The 25,302-nt window shown below is 44.7% G+C and overlaps 1 protein-coding gene across 1 annotated transcript in view; it reads right to left on the reverse strand.

Annotated features, from left to right (window-relative positions):
* The window catches only part of stard9 (StAR-related lipid transfer (START) domain containing 9), a 324,067-nt gene that overhangs the window by 771 nt on the left and 297,994 nt on the right, over positions 1-25,302 (reverse strand). Inside the window, exons 28-33 of the mRNA XM_078233633.1 lie at positions 10,327-10,441; positions 8,928-9,025; positions 8,301-8,365; positions 7,475-7,680; positions 2,695-2,774; positions 51-209 (exon numbers count right to left, since the gene is read on the reverse strand). Coding sequence (XP_078089759.1) covers positions 51-209; positions 2,695-2,774; positions 7,475-7,680; positions 8,301-8,365; positions 8,928-9,025; positions 10,327-10,441 — 723 coding nt within the window. The remainder of the gene's footprint in view (positions 1-50; positions 210-2,694; positions 2,775-7,474; positions 7,681-8,300; positions 8,366-8,927; positions 9,026-10,326; positions 10,442-25,302) is intronic.

The following is a 25,302-nucleotide window of genomic DNA, read 5'->3' on the forward strand; positions in this document are numbered from 1 at the left end:
TTTGTTATCACTGTAATTTAGATTTTTGTAAATTAACAAATTGTTTTTACCTGAGTCAAGTAGATAAGTCTTGTTATTTCTTTTCCATTCTGTGTGTCAGGCTGTAGAATCCAGCCACTGGGCATCATTTCCCCTCTTACAAACTCCTTCACAGGCCGAGGCATTGATTCCTCATAGATTGACTGCATTGCCAGCATGTACTGCTGGTCCTGGTGAAAAAGTGATGGGTTCAAGCTGTGTATTCTCATTTACACTTCAACTTGGGGCAATCTCAAACTCCTCTCCATTAAACCATATCCTTTCCATCCCAACCAGCAAGCACAAGGAGCTTATTGATTTTTCATCAATAGGTGGAGGTGATCTGCTTTCCCACTCTCTCAATCTTGTGGGGGTGTAGTGTGTGAAAATATAGAGATGGGCACTATTAGGAGGCAAGTGATATTACTCTCTGAAAAACTGAGTTCAGGAACAGGCCCTCCAAGCCTGTGCCGATCATGATGCCTGCCTAAACTAACCACATGTCTGTATCCTACCATGCCCATCCTATTCATGTATTTCTCTAGATGCCCCTTAAATATTAAAGTTATGGTCATACATTTCACAAACAATAAACCTGTTTGGTTTACAAATTAGTCTCATCTTACTAGAATGCATTCTGAAAAGCTAGGGGAACACGTCTGGCACTAAATGAGATCACAGTATCCGGTACACCCAACACAGGTCATATTCTGCTTTCACAGATTGTGAAGTTGTCTTCCATGTTGGAGTCACAGGAGTGACAAATGACAGTTATCTGCTGTAGATCTGTACATATGTAGCGTTCCCCAGATGTCTGACAACAAGACAACCTGACCAACTTAGCAGCTCCCATGTCTTGAACTCTATCATGAGGTCTAGACAGAGTAAATAGGGAGAAACTGTTCCCACTAGTGAAAGAACAAAGAACAGTACAGCACAGGAAACAGGCCCTTCGGCCCTCCAAGCCTGTGCCACTCCTTGGTCCAACTTGACCAATCGTTTGTATCCCTCCATTACCAGGCTGCTCATGTGACTATCCAGGTAAGTCTTAAACGATGTCAGCGTGCCTGCCTCCACCACCCTACTTGGCAGCGCATTCCAGGCCCCCACCACCCTCTGTGTAAAAAACGTCCCTCTGATATCTGAGTTATACTTCACCCCTCTCAGCTTGAGCCCGTGACCCCTCGTGATCGTCACCTCCGACCTGGGAAAAAGCTTCCCACTGTTCACCCTATCTATACCCTTCATAATCTTGTACACCTCTATTAGATGTCCCCTCATTCTCCGTCTTTCCAAGGAGAACAACCCCAGTCTACCCAATCTCTCCTCATAGCCAAGACCCTCCATACCAGGCAACATCCTGGTAAACCTTCTCTGCACTCTCTCCAATGCCTCCACGTCCTTCTGGGAGTGCGGCGACCAGAACTGGACGCAGTACTCCAAATGTGGCCTAACCAGCGTTCTATACAGCTGCATCATCAGACTCCAGCTTTTATACTCTATACCCCGTCCTATAAAGGCAAGCATACCATATGCCTTCTTCACCACCTGTGTTGCCACCTTCAAGGATCAAGTAATTGGCAAAAGCGATACGAGAAAAATTTTCACACAATTAGTGGTTAGGGTCCGGAATGCACTGCCTGAGAGTGTGGTGTGGGCAGGTTTAATTGACACATTCAAAAGGGAATTAGAAAAGAGAGAATATGCAGGGTTACAGAGATCAGGCAGGATAATGGCACTACGTAAAATGCTCATGGGGAGAACCAGTGCAGATGAGATGGGGGTGAATGGCTGCCTGTGCTGTAAAAATGTGATTCAGTGAGTTATAGCAGTGATTTAGTGGCCATGAAACACTGGAGTTTGTGAAAGGAATCACATAGAGCATGCTCCAAGTTCTGGGTGAGCTATCTGACCTCTTGCAACATTTCTCAGTGACCTGAATGTCATTAGAATGAGAAATAGTCATAGTTGGACCATAAAACAAAGCAGTCAGGTGGGTGACAGAAATCTGGAGCGGGCAGGAAAATGAAGAGATGAGTGGCTAATGGGATTTGGACTAAATGACTCCAGGTTGTAAGGCAGCATTCCAGAGAGTGAGTTGCAGTGTTGGGGGATAGCTCTCAAATGCAACATTTCAAAGCACAGCATTAATCAGGGAAACCAAACATTATGACTGACGATGAACTTTTAGTCACCCTAAAACTGTGCGCAGTGATGTTAATCATACAATGAAAATTTTGGGACTGCAGGCATGCAGAGAACTGCACTCTAATTGCTGTGTTGTTCAAGGCTTCTGAGCCATGCAGGAAATTGAACCACCTGGGTTTGTTTACTCAGAGGGTAATAATATTCCAACCAGAGAACATGGCTCCAGCTGTAACAAGAGCAAGTGCACACATTAGGTTTAAGTGTCAGTAGGAGGTGAAAACCTGTAGAATATACCTATCCATTGAGACAGTTGTGTAGAAAAAAGGTAAATTGGACCATTATTTGAGGATTGGAAGATTTTTTGAAACAGCGTTTTTCTAGTTCTGCACTTTCTTGTGACTGTTATATGTAAAACCCGTGTCGGGGTGAGACTGTTAGTAGTCATTCAAGTGGTGCAATGGTCATTGTATCCACTACTCTAACAGGAGAAGGCATCAATTTCAAAAGGAAGATATTTGTCGAACTTACCTCTTTTGCTTCCACACTGATGCAGCAGAAGTCCCTGGGCTGGTTGAGGTAGCACACAGAAGTGTCATTCACAAGATAAACTTGATGAAACAAAATATCAAATAAAAAAAGGAGCATGAATTTTCAAAGTGAAACATTCATCACTTTTATATTTAAAGTTATGTGATACAGATTGAGATTGAACTGCCAAAAAATGTACTCATTGATATCATCTGCAAATGAATTAATTTAAATATGTAGCCTACATATTAAACCTCAGAATGAACCACTTATTAATTGTATATAGATGACCAGTCTCTGGTAAACCACTCGTGCCTTCGGCACGGTTGAGCTGTATATATTGTTGCCACTACTGTTCGTATATGAGACACTCCCTGACACCTTTAATTCGGCTGCACCTTTAACTGGGAGGCTCCGCCCTCAGGGTATAAAGGCTGCAGCCCTCCCCCTCCGGCCTCAGTCGGGAGATCCTCATGCCCAGTATTGTTCTGTTTATTGTCTGTTCCACATCGTTCCTTTTTAGTGAATAAAAGCCTCCTGTTCCTGGCAACATCAGCCTTGTCTATTTATCAGAAGCGCCTCACCGTCTACCTGATTCTTTAACTGCTTAGTTCTATCCCATCATACAGCACAGAAATCTATTTAGCTCATCGTCTCTCTACCAGTTCTTTGAAAGAACTATCCAATTAGTCCCACTCCCCTGCTCTTGCCCACAACCTGCAATTTATTCCTCTCCCAAGCATTCATCCAATTCCCTTCTGAACGTATTCAATCTGCTTCCCTTTGAAGCAGTATGTTCCATTTCATAATTTGTTGCATTAAAACTTTTAACCTCAACCTACCTCCGGTTCTTTTGCCAATTCCCCCAGTTGATGATCATCTTCCTGCTTATGGATATGGTTCTTCTAATTCACTCTATCAAAACCCTTCTTGAACACCATTCCGAAAGTGCAGAACTCAGAATTGTCCACAGTACTCAATGGTTTATTAAGGCTAGCATGATTTCTTTGCTTTTGGACTCTAATGCCTCCATTCATAAAACTAAGGATACCTTGTGCCTTTTTAACAGCCTTATCAACTATGTCCAAGGATCAGTGTACATACCTTTGCCTTTCATCATAACTTGCTGTATGACAAATATTCTCATCTCATTTTTGGTCTTTTGCCAATTATCTTAAATCTATTCCCTCGGGTTCCATCCCAACTGCCAGTGTCTCAATTTTTTCAAAACTCCTCAGTTTAGAAACTTCATCACTCTTCACTGTCTGCTTTACCTGCATCTCTCATGACCCAGTCTAAATTTGAGTGTGAGCAATTGTCACTCAGCATTCTGCTCCTTTGTATCTGTCATCAAAATGGAACAGAAGACAGTGCAACAATCTAAAAGGAACTGCAAAATTACTACTTCATGTGGCTTGTAGCAAATCTTTCACTGGATTTCTACAATCAACTAAGTATCCACTGTCCAAACATCTGGAGAATAAGGATTTTATTCACACGTGTTTTACATATCCTTAAGAAAGATATTGCAGAAAGTTTGTGGATAATACATTTAGTCATGTAGACCTTTACTCAGTGCAGCAGCCATAGGCAAGATTGATTTGATTTATTATTGTCACATCATAAAATCCCTACAGGGCAGAAGGAGGCCATTCGGCCTATCAAGCCTGCACCGACCACAATCCCAGGCCCCATTCCCGTAACCCCACATATCTACCTTGCTAATCCCCCTGACACTAGGGTTAATTTTACATGGCCAATCAACCTAACCCGCATATCTTTGGAGTGGGAGGAAACCCCACACAGACATGGGGAGAATGTGCAAACTCCACACAGATAGTGACCCAAGGCCGGAATTGAACCTGGGTCACTGGCGCTGTGAAGCAACAGTGCCGTCCGTGTATTAGTATGCAGTGAAAAGTATTGTTTCCTGCATGCTATACAAACAAAGTATACCATACATAGAGAAGGAAAGGAGAGAGTTCAGAATGTAGTGTTACAGTCATAGCTAGGGTGTAAAGAAAGATCAACTTAATGCAAGGTAAGTCCATTCAAAAGTCTGATGGCAGCAGGGAAGAAGCTGTCTATGAGTCGGTTTGTATATGACCTCAGACTTTTATATCTTTTTCCCAACGGAAGAAGGTGGAAGAGAGTATGTCAGGGGTGTGTGGGTCCTTGATTATGCTGGCTGCTTTTCCAAGGCAGTAGGAAGTGTAGACAGTGTCAATGGATGGAAGGCTGGTTTGAGTGATGGACTGGGCTTCATTCACGAGCCTTTGTAGTTTCTTGTGGTCTTGGACTGAGCAGGAGCCATACCAAGCTGTGATACAACCAGAAAGAATGCTTTCTATGGTACATCTGTAGACGTTGATGAGAATTGTAGCGGACATGCTAAATTTCCTTGAGCTCCTGAGAAAGTAGGGGCACTGGTGGGCTTTCTGAACTATAGCGTCCGCATGGAGGGACCAGGACAGGTTGTTGGTGATCTAGACACCTAAAAACTTGAAGCTCTTGACCATTTCTACTTCGTCCCCATTAATGGTAGACAGGGGCATGCCCTCAGGACTAAGCTTCCTGAAGTCAATGACTATCTCCTTTATTTTGTTGACATTGAGGGAGAGATTATTGTCATCGCACCAGTTCACCAGATTCTCTATCTCTTTCGTCATTGTTTGCGATCCGACCCACAACGGTGGTGTCATCAGCAAACTTGAAAATCAAGTTGGAGGGGAATTTGGCCCCACAGTCAAAGGTGTATAAGGAGTATAGTCACTGAAGACACAGCCTTGCGGACCACCGGTGTTGAGGATGATCGTGGGGGAGGTTTAAGTTTTAAAGCTTTAAGTTTATTTATTAGTGTCACAAGTAGGCTTACATTAACACTGCAATGAAGTTACTGTGAAAATCCCCTAGTCACCACACTCTGGTGCCTGTTCAGGTATACTGAGGGAGAATTTAGCATAGCCAATGCACCTAACCAGCGTGTCTTTTGGACTGTGGGAGAAAACCGGAGGAAACCCATGCAGATACAGGGGAGAACATGCAGACTCTGCAAAGACAGTGACCCAAGCTGGGAATCGAACCCAGATCCCTGGCTCTGAGGCAACAGTGCTAACCACCATGCCGCCTATCCTTACTGACTAGTCTACGAGTTAGGAAGTCTAGAATCCAGTTGCAGAGGGAGGAGCCGAGCCCCAGGTCACGAAGTTTGGAGATGAGTCTCGTAAGAATAATGGTGTTAAATGCTGAGCTGTAGTCTATAAATAGGAGTTTGACATAGGTGTCTTTGTTATCTAGATGTTCCAGGGTTGAGTGTAGGGCTAGGGAGATGGCGTCTGCTGTGGACCTATTGCGGCGATAGGCAAACTGTAATGGATCCAGGCAGTCTGGTAGGCAGGAGGGCATGCTCTCGCTGACTTCTTGCTCAAAACAGACATAGATTGTGTTGAGCTCATCGGGGAGGGGTTTATTGGTGCCAGCGATTTTACCTGCCTTCATCTTGTAGCTTGTTATGTCTTGCAGACCTTGTCACAGTCAGCAGGAGTCCGTGTGGCTCGCCTGGGGTTCTAGCTTGGTCCGATACTGTCTTTTGGCATCTTTGATGGATCTCCATAGATCATACCTGGCTTTCTTCTATTGGTTAGGGTCGCCTGACTTGAACGCCTCAGACCTCGACTTTAGCAGGCAGTGGATATCTCTGTTCATCCATGGTTTCCGGTTGGGAAACATGTGGATTTACTTCTTTGACACACAGTCTTCTACACACTTACTAATGAAGTAAGTTACTGTAGTGGCATACTCGTTCAGGCTGGTCGCAAAGTTTTTAAATACTGACCTGTCTACTGACTCTAAGCAATCCTGTAGGAGATCATCCGATTCCTCAGACCAACATTGCACGACTTTCTTTGACGGATTCTCCCATTTCAGTTTTTGCTTGTAAGCCGGAAGTAGGAACACAGCCTTGTGGTCTGATTTACCGTAATGTGTGCAGATGATAGAGCGGTAAGCACTTTTGATATTTGTGTAGCAGTGGTCTAGGATATTTGGGCCTCTGGTGGAACAGGAGATGTGTTGCTGGAGATCGTCACTGTGGATACCAAAGTAGGGATACCAAGAAGCCAATGTGTCCCATATTCTCGGGTTATAGAATTTAAACATTACCGTGATATGTACTTGAAAACGCCAACTCACCAAATTTAGTGGGCATTGTGCTTTTGCCATCAAATCCATCAGAAGCAGGTAGGGCTGCTTAGGCCAAGAAAATGGAAATTCTGGAACTTCAGAGTAAAGAAGCTCCTTATCTCTGCTCAGCAATGATATGGTCAGACTGTCAAATCTTCAGTAGGAACTTACATATGGCACACTCAAAATGAGACCAAATCCTGCAAACAGGATTGTGCCAAGACAAATTTGTGTCAGGACCACACCAAACAGAGCTTGCAGACAAACAAGGAAAGCAAACTTCAGAAAGCAGGTCAGTGAGGGCATGCAGGTTACTCCAGCCAGCTTTAAGAGACACCTCTTATATATTGGCCCATGGAATGGCCTGTGCATTGGAATAACAATGGTGTTGCTTACAAGAGATGGTATCAAAAGGACTGGGACAGATTAAGATCAACTGCCAGACCTGATCTCCCATAACATCATTGCTCAGAACAACTGATCTCTGGAAGACCAGAGGCCATGGAAGTAATTGCATAAAATTTCTCCCAATGCATTTTTTCTTAAATCTTAATTTTTCAAGTGATTATTTTGCTGTTTCAGAGTAGTAGGACCTTACCAAGCTCAATGCCATTTCCCAGCTGTTGATGTACTTCCACAGTTTTTATTGTCTTGTCGTACAGCTGCCTCTTACTGTGATCTTTCACCATGCACCACACACAGTGCAACGGTTTCTCAATTAGGCCAACACCCATAAAACCATGTTTGGTTGGAGAGATGTACTGCTTATAGAACATCAGGATTCCTTTTTCTGTGCAGTGGTATCTAATGAACACAAAAAATTGAAATTACACAACATTCACTTGGAGATCAGAATAAAAAACAATCCATTTCTTCTGCCTTTGTGCAGAGTTTGCAGTGCTGAGGGAGTGCAGCATTGTTGGATGAGGTGTAAACTGAGAAGGCAAGCGGGGCCTCAGGTGGATGTAAAAGATGCCATGGCACTATTTTGAAGTTTGCGCCCCAGTGCCCTGGCCAATATTCATCCCTCAGCCAATATCACCAAGACACATTGAGCTGAATTCTCCGACCTCTCAGCTGCATGTTTCCTGTCAGCAGGAGGTGATGCATTGTTTGCTCGTGGATTCACTGTCACCTCACGCCGGCCAGAAACCGACAGTTGGGGGTGCGCTGCCAGCTGGACTGGAGAATCTCACTGGCATGAAGGGCCAGAGAATTCCGGCCATTATCTACAATTATCACACTACTGCTTGTGGGAACTTGCTTTGTGCAGTTTGGCTGCCATGTTACAACAGTGACTATAGTTCAAAGTACAATGGGACATCTTGAGGTTGGGAAATGTATGATAGGAATGCAATTCTTTAAAAGACTGAAAGGGTAATATTTTTTAGATCTGCTTTACTTGTCAGAATGATTCCACCTACCTCCATCCTGCTGCTGATTTGCCATTAAGAAGGTTTCTGAGATTGTTGACAGAAGCCACCATGATCTAAAAGATAACACATTTTCACAATGTATTTCATGAACAATCACAAACATCAAGATGTAAAATGTTGGTGCTTGATGGCTATGGGATTCCAAATTTCTGATCTCTATCATTCACAGCAAGGGCAGCAGGCCCATGGGAACAGCACCATCACCCAGCTTTCTTTCCAAGTCACAGCCAAGGGCAACAAGGAATGGGTAATACATTTCACCAAGGCTTGATGCTATTGATTAAATAATGAATAGCAAAAAAATAGCATGGAGTATGGCAAAGTTTGATCATTGATTTGAGCAGAACTGATTGATCCTAGTTGGGGGAAATGCTGTTACTACTGGATTCAATGCCCCTGGATTTAGAAGGATTAAATGGCTGACGGGAGGGTTTTGGGTTGGTGCGGGAGTAGCTGGTGGAAGAGGTCACCTTGGATTTTACACACTATCCAGTTACCTCTGCTGGAACAGTACTTATAGAGACATTATGTAAAGACAAAACCAGGTTAAGCTATGATCCTCCCAAGGTTAAACAGCCTTTTCATCAACATTATCAGAAAGCTGGGAAAACCTACCTCTGCTTTAACAGAAGCTACAGTGTGAGTTGCTAAATCCTGGTACTTTTTAAGGCAGTTGGAATTTGCTGTGCGACTGTTGTCTTTTTCAATGTTTCCTGGAATTGATGCAAGAAAATTAAATATACAATGTTCTTTATTGGCCCCATTGAAACATGTTCAGCACTCCATATATCTAATGGCAATTTCATTTGTCTTCTTAACTCTTTGCTTTTCCAGATGCCATAGCCTTTATAAAACCACATGATCTCCAAGGAATATTGAAGCAAGAGGAGATCTTTGGGGTTTTAGTGAAAAAGTCAGTAAAGCCATCAGTGTTATATATTCGCAGGTTTTAAAAAGGCAAAATGAATGATGGGTTACTTAGCAAGATGAGACCACAGAGGTGACTGAAAAACTATGTGGCCCTGCTGAGACTACATGTATGTGCAGTTTGGATGCCACTATTTCAGAAAGAGCATTTAGTTACTGGAGTGGATACAAAGACGGATATTCAGTTATTGGAGTGGATGCAGAGACGGTTATTCAGTTATTGGAGTGGATACAGAAATGGATACTCAGTTATTGGAGCGAATACAGAGACAGATGTTCAGTTGTTGGAGTGGATGCAGAGATGCTTATTCAGTTATTGGAGTGGATACAGAGAAGGTTATTCAGTTATTGGAGTGGATACAGAGATGGATATTTAGCTATTGGAGTGGATACAGAGATGGATATTTAGCTATTGGAGTGGATACAGAGACGGTTATTCAGTTATTGGAGTGGATACAGAGATGGATATTTAGCTATTGGAGTGGATACAGAGATGGATATTTAGCTATTGGAGTGGACACAGAGACGGTTATTCAGTTATTGGAGTGGATACAGAGATGGATATTTAGCTATTGGAGTGGATACAGAGACGGTTATTCAGTTATTGAAGTGGATACAGAGAAGAATCTTCAGTTATCAGAAAATGCTGGCAAGTCTCAGCAGGTCTGACAGCATCATAATTTGCTTTTATTCAGTTATCAGAGTGGGTATAGAGAAGGATATTCTGTTTCAGAGGTGTTGGAGTTAATAACATGCTTTATTTGACATGATTTTTAAAAATCACCCTGCAAGATTTGATAAAAGCTTAGGGACAAAGCTACAAAGACACAACTGCCTCAGATGGAACAATGATAATCAGTGATGAGCAACAGGACAGAATTGGAGGAGTGTCAATTTCTTGGAAGGTTTGGAGGTTGGAGGAGATGGGAAGGCCACGAAAGGATGAGAATTTTTAAATTCAGATGTTGCTGGACTAGGAGCTGATGTAGGTCAGCAAGCATGTGACTGGTGAGTGGAAGTTGGTGCGGATGGATATTAGGCAGCAGAGTTTTGGACGTCTTTATGGAGGATGTTCACTATTACTCACCATGCAAACTTTGGATGGTTTCAGTTGCTGAACGTTCTGTTACATTAACCTGCAAATTTCGATATGCTGTGCATTGTCCTCTACTGGGTATCATGGGATCACTGCTACTTTTGTTCTAGCATCAAAAAGAAAATGGTGAAATAATGAGGAGCTGAAATTCCTTGCTTTATAAATCACATTCAGATAGTGTAAAAATAGCAGTAGAAATCTGAACCCAAATGTCTGCACAGCAATGAAGCTTCATTCATGACTCCTCTGCTTGTGGAATTCTACAGGCTATTTTTGTATTCACAGCAGTGGTCGAAACATCTAGTCCATTATTCTTATACACAGGTTAAAATCCACTAATAAGGCAAATGCCTCTTCACCATCTACAAGACACAAGTCAGCAATGTAAGGCAATACCCAAAGTTTAACACCATCCAGGACAAATAAGCCTGCTTAATTGGCAACATATACACCACCTTTAAAATATTCACTCTCACCACTGCAGTGGCAGCGATTAGTACCATCTTCCAAACCCACAACCTCTGCCACTTATAAGAACAAGGGCGGCAGATGGACAGGAACATCAGCCCCTGCCAGTTCCCTTCAACTCACACATCACTCTGATGTGGAACTATATCACTATAACAGAGTTAATGTTTCGAGTCCACATGACTCTTCAACTCTGAAGAATCATACAGCCTCAAAATATTAACTCTGCTTCTCTCTCTCCACAGATTCTGCTAGATCTGATGTGTTTTTCCAGCATTTTGTGTTTTTGAACCATTCTAAATGTACAGCGCGAGGTCTGTCCCCTGCTTAATTCCTCTAATTTTGTCCTGCAAATCATAAAGAAGGTGCTTTGAAGATTGAAGCAATAAAAGCTGCTTCTGTTATTACTTGCTGAACCAGGACTGGTTACTGAAATTCTGTTGCTACCTTAATACAATTTCTTTCTGTTCTGCCAACAACCATAGGAGTCTATTTTGTAGATATTTCAATTGTGTCTGATTGCATCTTTATATTGTTTAAGAAGCTCAAATATTTACCATTAGTTTGCACGCACCAGCTAGGATATAGTCACACTTGTACAGTTTGTTTTTATTCGTGTTCTTCAGAAACAAAATGGTGCAAAAAGGCAAGTCAGGTGACCCTGAAGGGAAGAGAATGCCTTTGAAAGAGTGCCTTCCAGGGAGCGGGACATGGGAGGGAACAGGAAGATGATCCAAAGCAAGGGAGGGGGACAGGGAGTGGTCCCAAAAATTGATCCCAGGTCAGGGATGGAAATAGGAATAGATTTCCTGAAGTGAAGTTAAAGAAAAGAGCGTAATAATAAGCTCCAAATTTAAGAAAGAATTGCAGGGAGCAGACTTTGAGTGAAGTGGACAGGAGAGGAGCCCTGAAGATTTGAGAAGGCAATCAAAGGTTGTTAACTCTGTGCTGAGGGCCACTGGGGCAAAGGTACCCCTTTGGAGCAGCAGTGTTCTGATTGACACGAGATCTGAAATTGTGAATGGAAGAGGTAGGTCGAGTGTTCTCAGCATTTCGGAAATTGAGACCGAAACCCTGCAAGGTGAGTCTTTATTGAAGCCATACGAGTGGGAGCTACTTTTGAAGAGAATTCCAAATGTGAAGATTGGCAACCCTCATGAGGAAGACAAGGTTTCAGTGGAACAGATTGCTCACAATTTGACAAATGGTTGTTGAGAAATCCATGGAATCTGTTTTTGTCGCACCTGTCATCTATTATGTAGTGCGATGTGTCTGACCACAGATTGCCTGTTAGTTTACTTACCTCATACTTATCCTGAATGTTAGAATACAAGATAGATATTGTAAACTGTTCTATTGTTCTGAACTTGCATAGTAAAGTATATTGTTTGTTCCAAATCCTTGGAATCTTGTGGCTTTATTCACTTAATTGGTGTCTTGACTCTCGATCATTATCTACTTTAAACAAAATGTCATTGGTCCTGAACCGGATCTTCCCCCACATCCCAGGTCTGGTCAAGTATCTTCTTGGAGATAAATTTATATAGTTTATTTTTGAGTAATAAAAACACACATATAAATCTGATATTTTTAAACCTCAGATGCATTTTACATGATGAATATTCTGTTCCATTACTGAGAGTGCTGCACTTTCAGAGGTGCTGCCTTTTGGATGAGACCTTGACTACTTGAAGCTTGACACCATCCAGGACAAAGTAGCCCACTTGATTGGCACCACATCCACAAACATCCACTCCCTCCACCACCAATGCTCAGTAGCAGCAGTATGTATTATCTACAATTCACCAAAGATCCTTCGACAGCACCTTCCAAACCCATGACCACTTTCATCTAGAAGGACAAGGGCAGCAAATACATGGGAACAGCACCAACTGCAAGTTCCCCTTCAAGCCACTCATCATCCTGATTTGGAAATATCACCGCCATTCCTTCGCAATTGCCGGGTGAGAATCCTGGAATTCCCTCCCTAATCGCATTGTGGATCAAGCCACAGCATATCGACTGCAGCAATTCAAGAAGGTAGCTCATCACTACCTTATCAAGGGCAACTAGGGATGGGCACTAAATGCTGGCCAGCCAGCGACACCCATGTCCCACAAATAAAAACACCCTCTCATAACAAAAGAGACTGCATGATACTTTTTCGAATAATAAGAGATTTCTCCTTGGTGTCCTGACTAATATTTATCCCTCGACCAACATCACTGAAACAGTCATTATAATCCAGTCATTATTTAATTGCTGCATGTGGGAGCTTGCTGTGCACAATTTCTGGAACGTTTTCCGAGCAGATTGGAAAATTACAAATGTAACACCTTTATTCAAGAAAGGAGAGAGACAGAAAGCAGCAAACTTTCCATAAGAACATAAGAAATAGGAGCAGGAGTAGGCCATCTAGCCCCTCGAGCCTGCCCCGCCATTCAATAACATCATGGCTGATCTGATAGTGGGTTAGTTCCACTTACCCGCCCGCTCCCCATAACCCTTAATTCCCTTATTGATCAGAAATCTATTTACCTGTGACTTAACATATTTAACGAGGTAGCCTCCACTGCTTCAATGGGCAGAGAATTCCAGAGATTCACTACCCTCTGAGAGAAGTTCCTCCTCAACTCTGTCCGAAACTGACTCCCCCTTATTTTGAGGCTGTGTCCTCTACTTCTTGTTTCCTTTCTAAGTGGAAAGAATCTCTCTGCCTCTACCCTTCATTATCTTATATGTCTCTATAAGATCTCCCCTCAGCCTTCTAAACTCCAATGAGTACAGGCCCAATCTACTCAATCTCTCTTCATAAGCTAACCCCCTCATCTCCGGTATCAACCTGGTGAACCTTCTCTGTACTCCCTCCAAGGCCAATACATCCTTCCGCAAATAAGGGGACCAAAATTGCATGATGTGAAGATGCCGGCGTTGGACTGGGGTAAACACAGTAAGAAGTCTCACAACACCAGGTTAAAGTCCAACAGGTTTATTTGGTAGCAAATACCATAGGCTTTCGGAGCACTGCCCTTCGTCAGATGGAGTGGAAATATGCTTACCAAAATTGCACACAGTACTCCAGTTGCGGCCTCACCAGTACCTTGTACAATTGCAGCAAGACCTCCCTGCTTTTATACTCCATCCCCTTCGTGATAAAGGCCAACATTCCATTTGCCTTCTTGATCACCTGCAAACTGAGTTTTTGCGATTCATGCACAAGGTCCCCCAGGTCCCTCTGCACAGTAGCATGTTGTAATTTTTCACCATTTAAATAATTGTCCATTTTACTATTATTCCTTCCAAAGTGGATAACCTCACACTTGTCAACGTTATACTCCATCTGCCAGATCTTCGCCCACTCACTTAGCCTATCCAAATCTCTGCAGACTTTCCGCATCCTCCACGCAATTCGCTTTCCCACTCATCTTTGTATCATCCGCAAACTTTGTTACCCTACACTCGGTCCCCTCCTCCAGATTGTCTATGTATATGGTAAACAGTTGAGGCCCCAGCAGCGATCCCTGCGGCATGCCACTAGTCACCAACTGCCAACCAGAAAAGCACCCATTTATTCCAACTCTCTACTTCCTGTTAGATAGCCAATCCTCAATCCACGGTAACACTTTACCCCCAACTCCGTATACCCTAATCGTCTGCAGCAACCTTTTGTGAGGCACCTTATCGAACGCCTTCTGGAAATCCAAAAACACCACATCCACCGGTTCCCCTCTGTCAACCACACTCATTACATCTTCATAAAAATCCAGTAAATTCGTCAAACGCAACTTTCCCTTCATGAATCCATGCTGCGTCTGCTTGATCAAACCATTTTTTTCCAGGTGTCCTGCTATTTCTTCTTTAATGGTGGATTCCAGCAATTTCCCAACTACGGATGTTAAGCTAACCGGCCTGTAGTTACCCACCTTTTGTCTACCTTTTTTAAACAGTGGCGTCACATTAGCTGTTTTCCAATCAGCCGCACTTCCCAGAGTCCAGCGAATTTTGATAAATTACAACAAAGGAAACCGCTATTACTTCTGCCATTTCTTTCAGTACCCTGGGATGCATTCCATCCTGGCCCGGGGACTTGTCTACCTTTAGTCCCATTAGCCTACCAAGCACTACCTCTTTAGTAATAGTAATCGTTTTAAGGACCTCATCCCCTACAGTCCCACGACCATCAATTTTCGGTCAGTTATTTGTGTCCTCTACCGTGAAGACCGACACAAAAAACTTGTTTAAGGCCTCGGCCATTTTCTCGTTTCCCATTATTAAATCCCCCTTCTCGTCTTCTAAGGGTCCAACATTTACTTTAGCTACCCTTTTCCCTTTTATATATTTGTAAAAACTTTTACTATCAGTTTTTATATTTTAGAAACATGGAAAAACTAGAGCACAAAACAGGCCCTTCGGCCCCACAAGTTGTGCCGAACATATCCCTATCTTTTAGGCCTACCTATAACCCTCCATCCTATTAAGTCCCATGTACTCATCCAGGAGTCTCTTAAAAGACCCTGTTGAGTTTGCCTCCACCACCACTGACGGCAGCCGATTCCACTCATCCACCACTCTGTGTGAAAAACTTACCCCTAACATTTCCCCTGTACCTACCCCCCAGCACCTTACACCTGTGTCCTCTCATAGCAGCTATTTCCACCCTGGGAAAAAGCCTCTGAGAGTCCACCGATCTATGCCTCTCAACATCTTATATACCTCTATTAGGTCTCCTCTCATCCTACGTCTCTCCAAGGAGAAAAGACCGAGCTCCCTCAGCCTATCCTCATAAGGCATGCCACTCAATCCAGGCAACATCCTTGTAAATCTCCTCTGCACCCTTTCAATCTTTTCCACATCCTTCCTGTAATGAGGCGACCAGAACTGAGCACAGTACTCCAAGTGGGGTCTGACGAGGGTCTTATATAGCTGCACCATTATTCCCGGACTCCTAAACTCAATCCCTCAATTGATAAAGGCCAGCACACCATACGCCTTCTTAACCACCTCCTCCACCTGCGGGGCCGATTTTAGAGTCCTATGGACCCGGACCCCAAGGTCCTTCTGATCCTCTACAGTACTAAGAGTCTTTCCCTTTATATTGTACTCCTTCATCCCATTTGACCTGCCAAAATGGACCACTATGCATTTATCTGGGTTGAAGTCCATCTGCCACTTCTCTGCCCAGTCTTGCATCCTATCTATGTCCCTCTGTAACTTCTGACATCCCTCCAGACTATCCACAACCCCACCAACCTTTGTGTAGTTGGCAAACTTACCAACCCATCCCTCCACTTCCTCATCCAGGTCATTTATGAAAATGACAAACAGCAAGAGACCCAGAACAGATCCCTGGGGCACACCAATGGTGACCGACCTCCATTTAGAAAAAGACCCATCTATACACACTCTCTGCCTCCTTTGGGCAAGCCCGTTCTGGATCCACAGGGCAGCAGCCCCTTGGATCCCATGCCCTCTCACTTTTTCTAGAAGCCTTGCATGGGGGACCTTATCGAACGCCTTGGTAAAATCCATATAAACCACATCTACCGCTTTCCCTTCGTCAATGTGTTTAGTCACATTTTCGAAGAACTCCACCAGGCTCGTAAGACACGATCTGCCTTTGACAAAGCCATGCTGAATATTCTTGAGCATACAACCTCTCTAAATGCTCATAAATCTTGTACCTCAGGATCTTCTCCATCAGCTTACCAACCACTGAGGTTAGACTTACCAGTCGGTAATTTCCTGGGCTATCCCTATTCCCCTTCTTGAAAATAGGAACCACATCCACAATCCTCCGGCACCTCTCCCGTCTCCACCCACGACGCAAGACCTCCATTTAGAAAAAGTTTGCTCCAGTCCAAAGATGTGCGGGTTAGGTTGATTGGCCAGGTTAAAAATTGTCCCTGAGAGTCCTGGGATGCGTAGGTTAGAGGGATTAGCGGGTAAAATATGTGGGGGTAGGGCCTGGGTGGGATTGTGGTCGGTGCAGACTCGATGGGCCGAATGGCCTCCTTCTGCACTGTAGGGTTTCTATGTTTCTATGACGCAAAGATCATCGCCAGGGGCTCTGCAATCTCTTCCCTCGCCTCCCACAGTAACCTGGGGTACATCCCATCCGGACCCGGCGACTTATCTATCTTGATGCCATTCAAACATTCCAGCACAACCTCTTTGTTAAAGTCCACATACTCAATCTTTTCAGTCCACCGCAAGCCCGCAGTTCACCTACCCAGGTCCTTCTCCTCTGTGAAAACTGAGGCAAAATACTCATTCAGCACCTCTGCCATTTCTACTGGTTCCGTACAGATTTTCCCGCCTTCACCTTTTATAGGCCCTATTCCTTTTACTCTTCACATATTTATAGAATGCCTTAGGGTTTTCCTTAATCCTACCTGCCAAGGCCTTCTCGTGACCCCTTCTGGCTCTCCTAATTTCCTTCTTTAGTCCCTTCCTACAAGCCGTATACTCATCTAGATCCCTATTTTCGCCAAGCTCTCTGAACCTTTTGTATGCTTTCTTTTTCTTCTCGACTAGGTCCCGCACAGCTTTTGTGCACCACGGTTCCTTTAACCTACCAACTCCTCCCTGTCTGCTTGGAACGTTGTCCTGTAGAACCCTCGACAGACATTCCTTGAAAAACTGCCACCTCTCTTCAGTACATTTCCGCGAGAATACCTCCTTCCAATTTACTCCTCTAATTTGCTGCCTTATGTCTTCATATTTCCCCTTACTCCATATAAAGGCTTTCCTAGCTTGCCTGATCCTCTCTTTTTCCAATGCAAGCATAAAGGAGATAGAGTTATGATCGCTATCCCCAAGATGCTCTCCCACTGAGAGATCTGACACCTGTCCAGGTTCATTGGTCAGTATCAGATCAAGTACAGCCTCTCCTCTTGTAGGCTTGTCCACATGCTGTGTCAGGAAACCCTCCTGAACACACCTAACGAACTCCTCCCCATCCAATCCCCTTACCCTAGGATATTCCAATCTATGTTTGGGAAATTAAAGTCTCCCACCACAACAACTCTGCTATTATTGCAACTCTCCAGGATCTGTTTCCCTATCCGCTCCTCCACCTCCCTGTCACTATTGGGCAGCCTATAGAAAACTCCCAGCAAAGTGATCGACCCCTTCTCACTCCGAACTTCCACCCACAGAGACTCTGTAGACAATCCCTCCACAGCATACACCTTCTCTACAGCTGTGACACTATCCCTGATCAGCAGTGCCACTCCACCCCCTCTCTTGCCTCCCTCCCTGTCCTTCCTGAAACATCTGAATCCCGGCACCTGGAGTATCCAGTCCTGTCCCCGAGACATCCAAGTCTCCGTAATGGCCACCACATCACACTTCCAGGCATCGATCCATGCTCTGAGCTCATCCTCTTTATTCACTATACTCCTGGCATTAAAGTAAACACATCTCAATCCTTTGGTCTGAGCTCTCTCTTTCTCTGTCCCCCGTCCACCCTCCCTCTTGCACTGTCTATAACCCTTCTCTGTTTGCGAGCTAACTTCCTTGCTCCCAGTCACCTCGTCTCGATCCCCTCCCCCCAACCTATCTAGTTTAAACTCTCCCCAGTAGCCTTAGCCAACCTTCCCGCCAGGATATTGGTCCCCCTGGGATTCAAGTGCCACCTGTTTTTTGTGTACAGGTCACACCTGTCACACATTTTGAGCTAGTTTAGTTTCATAATCTATCCTTTCTTTATCACTTTCTTAGTAGTTCTTTGTTGTTTTTTAAAGCTTTCCCAATCTTCTAATTCCCCACTAGTTTTGGCCACTCTGTACGCATCGGTTTTTAATTTAATACTCTCCTTTATTTCCTTAGTTATCCACAGCTGGTTATCCCTTTTCTTACATTCCTTTTTTATCACAGGAACATATTTTTGCTGAGTACTGAGAAAAATCTCCTTAAAAATCCGCCACTGTTGCTCAGCTGTCCTACCAACTAGTCTGCGCTCCCAGTCTACATTAGCCAATTCTGCCCTCATCCTATTGTACTCCCCTCTGTTCAAGCAGAGAACACTTGTTTGGGACCCTACTTTCTTTCCCTCCATTTGTATCCAGGGTCCTGGGTTCGATTCCCGGCTCAGGTCACTGTCTGTGTGGAGTTTGCACATTCTCCTCGTGTCTGCGTGGGTTTCCTCCGGGTGCTCCGGTTTCCTCCCACAGTCCAAAGATGTGCGGGTTAGGTTGATTGGCCAGGATAAAAATTGCCCCTTAGAGTCCTGAGATGCGTAGGTTCGAGGGATTAGTGGGTAAATATGCGAGGTAGGGCCTGGGTGGGATTGTGGTCGGTGCAGACTCGATGGGCCGAATGGCCTCCTTCTGCACTGTAGGGTTTCTATGATTTCTATGATTTCTATTAGAAATTCAACCATATTGTGATCACTCATTCCAAGAGGATCCCTCACAAGAAGATCATTAATTTTACCTGTCTCATTACACAGGACCAGATCCAAGATAGCTCGCTCCCTCGTAGGTTCTGTAACATACTTTGAGGAAACTATCCCGACAGCATTCTAAGAACTCTTCCTCAAGTCCACCGCGTCCAACTTGAGTCAACCAATCAATATGCAGATTAAAATCCCCCATGATTATTGCTGTTCTGTTTTTGCACGCATCCATTATTTGCTTGTTTATAGCCCGACCCATCTCAAAGTTATTATTTGGGGGCCTATAGACCATGCCCACCAGTGACTTTCTCCCCTTACTATTCCTTATCTCCACCCACAACGATTCCACATTCTGCTCCTTAGAGCCTATATCGTCTCTCACTACCGCTCTGATGTTATCCCGCCTCCTTTTCCTTCCTGTCTATCCTTCCGAAATGCCTGATCCCTGGATATTCAGTTCCCAGTCCTGGTCACCCTGCAACCACGTTTCTGTAATGGCCACTGGATCATACCCTTTTGTACTGATTTGTGCCATCAACTCATTCACTTTGTTTCGAATGCTACGTGCATTCAGGCAAAGTGTCTTTATGCTAGCCTTTATATGGACCCGATTTGTTAGTGCATTCTTTTGATTGCACGCTCTGTCCCTACCTGTTGCAAACTGGTTATCCTTCCCCAGACCATCTCCTTGCACTGCGTTGACCACCTCCCTTCTTGTGTTTGTCACCTTTTTTTACTCTGCCTGAGCCCTTGACTCCTTTAACTAGATGAATGTCCTCATCATTAACCCTCACTCATACCCTCTCCTTTACCTTTGATTTTAAGCAAGTTAGCCTTGCACCTGTCACAGGGAAATTGCCAGAATCCATTATTAAGGAGGTTATGTGGTAACTGTATCAAACATTTGTTGAAAGTTTATGAACACGCATCAACTGCAGTGCCCTCATCAACTCTCTGTGTTACATCTTCATGGACAAAGGATACTGTAGTAAGGATAAAAGATTGCCAGCTAGCAGGAAGCAGAGAGTAAGGATGAATGGGTCTTTTTTGGATTGGCAAGCTGTAACTAGTGGAGTGCCACAGGAATTAGTGCTGGGTCCTCAACTATTTACAATCTATATCAGTGATTTGGATGATGGAACCAGATATATGATAGCTTGATTGAGTTTTTTGAGGAGGTGACAAAAATGATTGATAAGGGAAGTGCCGTGGATGTTGTTAGTAAAGCATTTGACAAGGTCCTTCATGGCAGGCTGGTGCAAAAGGTTAAATCACATGGGATCAAGGGTGAACTATCGAGATGGATTCAGAACTGGCTTGGCCACAGAAGTCATGATATGGAGATGCCGGCGTTGGACTGGGGTAAACACAGTAAGAAGTCTCACAACACCAGGTTAAAGTCCAACAGGTTTATTTGGTAGCAAACGCCACTAGCTTTTGGAGCGCTGCTCCTTCGTCAGGTAAGTGGGAGTTCTGTTCACAAACAGGGCATATAAAGACACAAACTCAATTTACAAAATAATGGTTGGAATGCGAGTCTTTACAGGTAATCAATCTTAAAGGTAATGTGAGTGGAGAGAGGGTTAAGCACAGGTTAAAGAGATGTGTATTGTCTCCAGACAGGACAGTTAGTGAGATTTTGCAAACCCAGGCTAGTCATTGGGGTTACAGATCGTGTGACATGAACCCAAGATCCCGGCTGAGGCCGTCCTCATGTGTGCGGAACTTGGCTATCAGTCTCTGCTCAGCGACTCTGCGTTGTCGTGTGTCGTGAAGGCCGCCTTGGAGAACGCTTACCCGAAGATCAGAGGCCGAATGCCCGTGACCACTGAAGTGTTCCCCAACAGGAAGAGAACACTCTTGCCTGGTGATTGTCGAGCAGTGTTCATTCATCTGTTGTCGTAGCGTCTGCATGGTCTCCCCAATGTACCATGCCTTGGGACATCCTTTCCTGCAGCGTATCAGGTAGACAACGTTGTCCGAGTTGCAAGAGTATGTACCGTGTACCTGGTGGATGGTGTTCTCACGTGAGATGATGGCATCCGTGTTGATGATCCGGCACGTCTTGCAGAGGTTGCTGTGGCAGGATTGTGTGGTGTCGTGGTCACTGTTCTCCTGAAGGCTGGGTAGTTTGCTGCGGACAATGGTCTGTTTGAGGTTGTGCGGTTGTTTGAAGGCAAGAAGTGGGGGTGTGGGGATGGCCTTGGCGAGATGTTCGTCTTCATCAATGACATATTGAAGGCTCCGGAGAAGATGTCGTAGCTTCTCCGCTCCGGGGAAGTACTGGACAACTTCACGGTACCGCAAGCCCACGGATAACCTCACGATGCTCCACTTCTTCAGCTTCTACCCTAAACACATTAAAGAAGCCATCCCCTACGGACAAGCCCTCCGTATACACAGGATCTGCTCAGATGAGGATCGCAACAGACACCTCCAGACGCTGAAAGATGCCCTCATAAGAACAGGATATGACGCTCGACTCATCGATCGACAGTTCCGACACACCACAGCGAAAAACTGCACCGACCTCCTCAGAAGACAAACACGGGACACGGTGGACAGAGTACCCTTCGTCGTCCAGTACTTCCCCGGAGCAGAGAAGCTACGACATCTTCTCCGGAGCCTTCAACATGTCATTGATGAAGACGAACATCTCGCCAAGGCCATCCCCACACCCCCACTTCTTGCCTTCAAACAACCGCACAACCTCAAACAGACCATTGTCCGTAGCAAACTACCCAGCCTTCAGGACCATGACACCACACAACCCTGCCACAGCAACCTCTGCAAGACGTGCCGGATCATCAACACGGATGCCATCATCTCACGTAGAACACCATCCACCAGGTACACGGTACATACTCTTGCAACTCAGCCAACGTTGTCTACCTGATACACTGCAGGAAAGGATGTCCCGAGGCATGGTACATTGGGGAGACCATGCAGACACTACGACAATGGATGAATGAACACTGCTCGACAATCACCAGGCAAGAGTGTTCTCTTCCTGTTGGGGAACACTCCAGCAGTCACGGGCATTCGGCTTCTGATCTTCGGGTAAGCGTTCTCCAAGGCGGCCTTCATGACACACGACAACGCAGAGTCGCTGAGCAGAGACTGATAGCCAAGTTCCGCACACATGAGGACGGCCTCAACCGGGATCTTGGGTTCATGTCACATTATCTGTAACCCCTATGACTTGCCTGGGCTTGCAAAATCTCACTAACTGTCCCGGCTGGAGACAATACACATCTCTTTAACCTGTGCTTAACCCTCTCTCCACTCACATTGTCTGTACCTTTAAGACTTGATTACCTGTAAAGACCCGCATTCCAACCATTATTTTGTAAAATTGAGTTTGTGTCTTTATATGCCCTGTTTGTGAACAGAACTCCCACTTACCTGACGAAGGAGCAGCGCTCCGAAAGCCAGTGGCTTTTGCTACCAAATAAACCTGTTGGACTTTAACCTGGTGTTGAGAGACTTCTTACTGTGTTGGCCATAGAAGTCAGAGGGTAGCGGTGGAAGGGTGTTTTTCTGAATGGAGCTCTGTCAGTAGTGGTGTTCTGCAGGGATCAGTGCTGGGACTGCTGTTGTTTGTAATGTATATCATAGAAATCATAGAAACCCTACAGTACAAAAAGAGGCCATTCGGCCCATCAAGTCTGCACCGACCACAATCCCACCCAGGCCCTACGCCCATATCCCTACATATTTACCCACTAATCCCTCTAACCTATGCATCTTAGGACACTATGGAGCAATTTTTTAGCATGGCCAATCAACCTAACCTGCACATCTTTGGGCTGTGGGAGGAAACCGGAGCACCTGGAGGAAACCCACGCAGACACAAGGAGAATGTGCAAACTCCACACAGACAGTGACCCAAGCCGGGAATCGAACCAAGGTTCCTGGAGCTGTGAAGCAGCAGTGCTAACCACTGTGCTACTGTGCCTCGGAAGAAAACATCGCTGGTTTGATTAGCAAGTTTACGGATGATACTGAGATTGCTGGAGTTGCGGATAGTGACCAAGATTTTCAGAGAATACTGCAGACAGGCTGGAAAATTGGGCGGAGAAATGGCAGATGGAATTTAATCCGGACAAATACGAGGTGATGCATTTTGGTGGATCCAATTCAGGTGGGAACTATAAAATAAATGGCAGAACTATCTGGAGCATAGACACAGAGAGATCTGGGAGTACAGATATCCCGAATACTTAGAAGTGGCTACAGGTGGAAAGGGTGGTGAAGAAAGCATATGTCATGCTTGCCTTCATTGGCTGGGGCATCCAAGTATAAAAGTTGTCAAATTATGTTACAGTTATATAAAAAGTTGGTTAGGCCGCATTTGGAAACTGTGTCCATTTCTGGTCACCACATTACCAGAAGGATGTGGAGCTTTAGAGGGAGTACAGAAAAGGTTTACCAGGATGTTGCCTGGCATGGAGGGTATTAGCTATGAGGAGAATAAACTGGGGTTGTTCTCCCTAGAAAGATGGAGGTTGAGGGATGACCTGATAGAAGTTTATAAAATTATGAAGGACATAGATAAGGTGAACAGTTGGAAGCTTTTTCCCAAGGCAGAAATGACAATTACAAGGGGGCATAAGTTCAAGGTAAGGGGAGAAAGGTTCAGTAGAGATGTGCGGGGGAAGTCTTTTTACACAGAGGGCCGTGGAGGCCTGGAATGCACTGCCAAGTGAGGTGGTTCAGGCAGACGTTAATGACATTTAAGACTTATCTGGATAGACATATGAACAGGTGGGGAATAGAGGGATACAGGCGGTAGGTCTAGATAGGGCAAAGTGATCGGCACAGACTTGGTGGGCTGAAGGGCCTGTTTCTGTGCTATGCCGTACTGTTCTTTGTTCTGAATTTGCCCATGATACCAAGATAAATAAGACATTAAGTTGTCAAGAGGAGGTACAAAGGGAGGTAGGTTAAGTGAGAGGGTAAAAATTTGACAGAACATAATGGGGAAAATGTGAAAATGTCTACTTTGGTAGGAATAATAGAAAAGCAGTATATTATTTAAATGGAAAGAGACTGCAGAATCTTAGGGGACAAAGGGATCTAGGTGTCCCACTACACAAATCACAAAATGTTAGTAGGCAGGTACGGCAATTAATTAAGAAGGCAAATGGATTGGTGGCATTTATTGCAAGAGGAATGAACCACTTGCCTGAACCACCTCACTTGGCAGTGCATTCCAGGCCCCCATGGCCCTTTGTGTAAAAAGGCTTCGGTAAGAAGTCTCACAACACCAGGTTAAAGTCCAACAGGTTTATTTGGTAGCACAAGCTTTCAGAGCACTGCCCCTTCATCAGGTGAGTGAGGAGTTGCGTTCACAAACAAGGCATATATACAGACACAAACTCAATTTACAAGATAATGGTTCGAATGCGAGACTTTACAGGTGCAGACAGTGCGAGTGTCGAGAGGATTAAGCACAGGTTAAAGAGGTGTAAATTGTCTCAAGCCAGGACAGTTAGTGAGATTTTGCAAGCCAGGCAAGTCGTCGGGGTTACAGATAGTGTGACATGAACCCAAGATCCCAGTTGAGGCCGTCCTCATGTGTACGGAACTTGGCTCAGTTTCTGCTCAGTGATTCTGCGTTGTCGTGTGTCGTGAAGGCCACCTTGGAGAACGCTTACCTGAAGGTCAGAGGCTGAATGCCTGTGACTGCTGAAGTGAAGTGACTGCTGACAACGGATGAATGAACACCGCTTGACAATCACCAGGCAGGAGTGTTCCCTTCCCGTCGGGGGACACTTCAGCAGTCACAGGTATTCAGCCTCTGATCTTCAGGTAAGCGTTCTCCAAGGCGGCCTTCACGACACATGACAATGCAGAATCGCTGAGCAGAAACTGATAGCCAAGTTCTGCACACATGAGGATGGCCTCAACCGGGATCTTGGGTTCATGTCACACTATCTGTAACCCCCACGACTTGCCTGGGCTTGCAAAATCTCACTAACTGTCCTGGCTGGAGACAATTCACACCTCTTTAATCCTCTTAACCCTCTCTCCACTCACATTGTCTGCACCTGTAAAGACTTGATTACCTGTAAAGACTTGATTACCTGTAAAGACTT

The sequence above is a fragment of the Mustelus asterias genome, chromosome 18, assembly GCF_964213995.1.
Source record: "Mustelus asterias chromosome 18, sMusAst1.hap1.1, whole genome shotgun sequence".
NCBI lineage: Eukaryota > Metazoa > Chordata > Chondrichthyes > Carcharhiniformes > Triakidae > Mustelus > Mustelus asterias.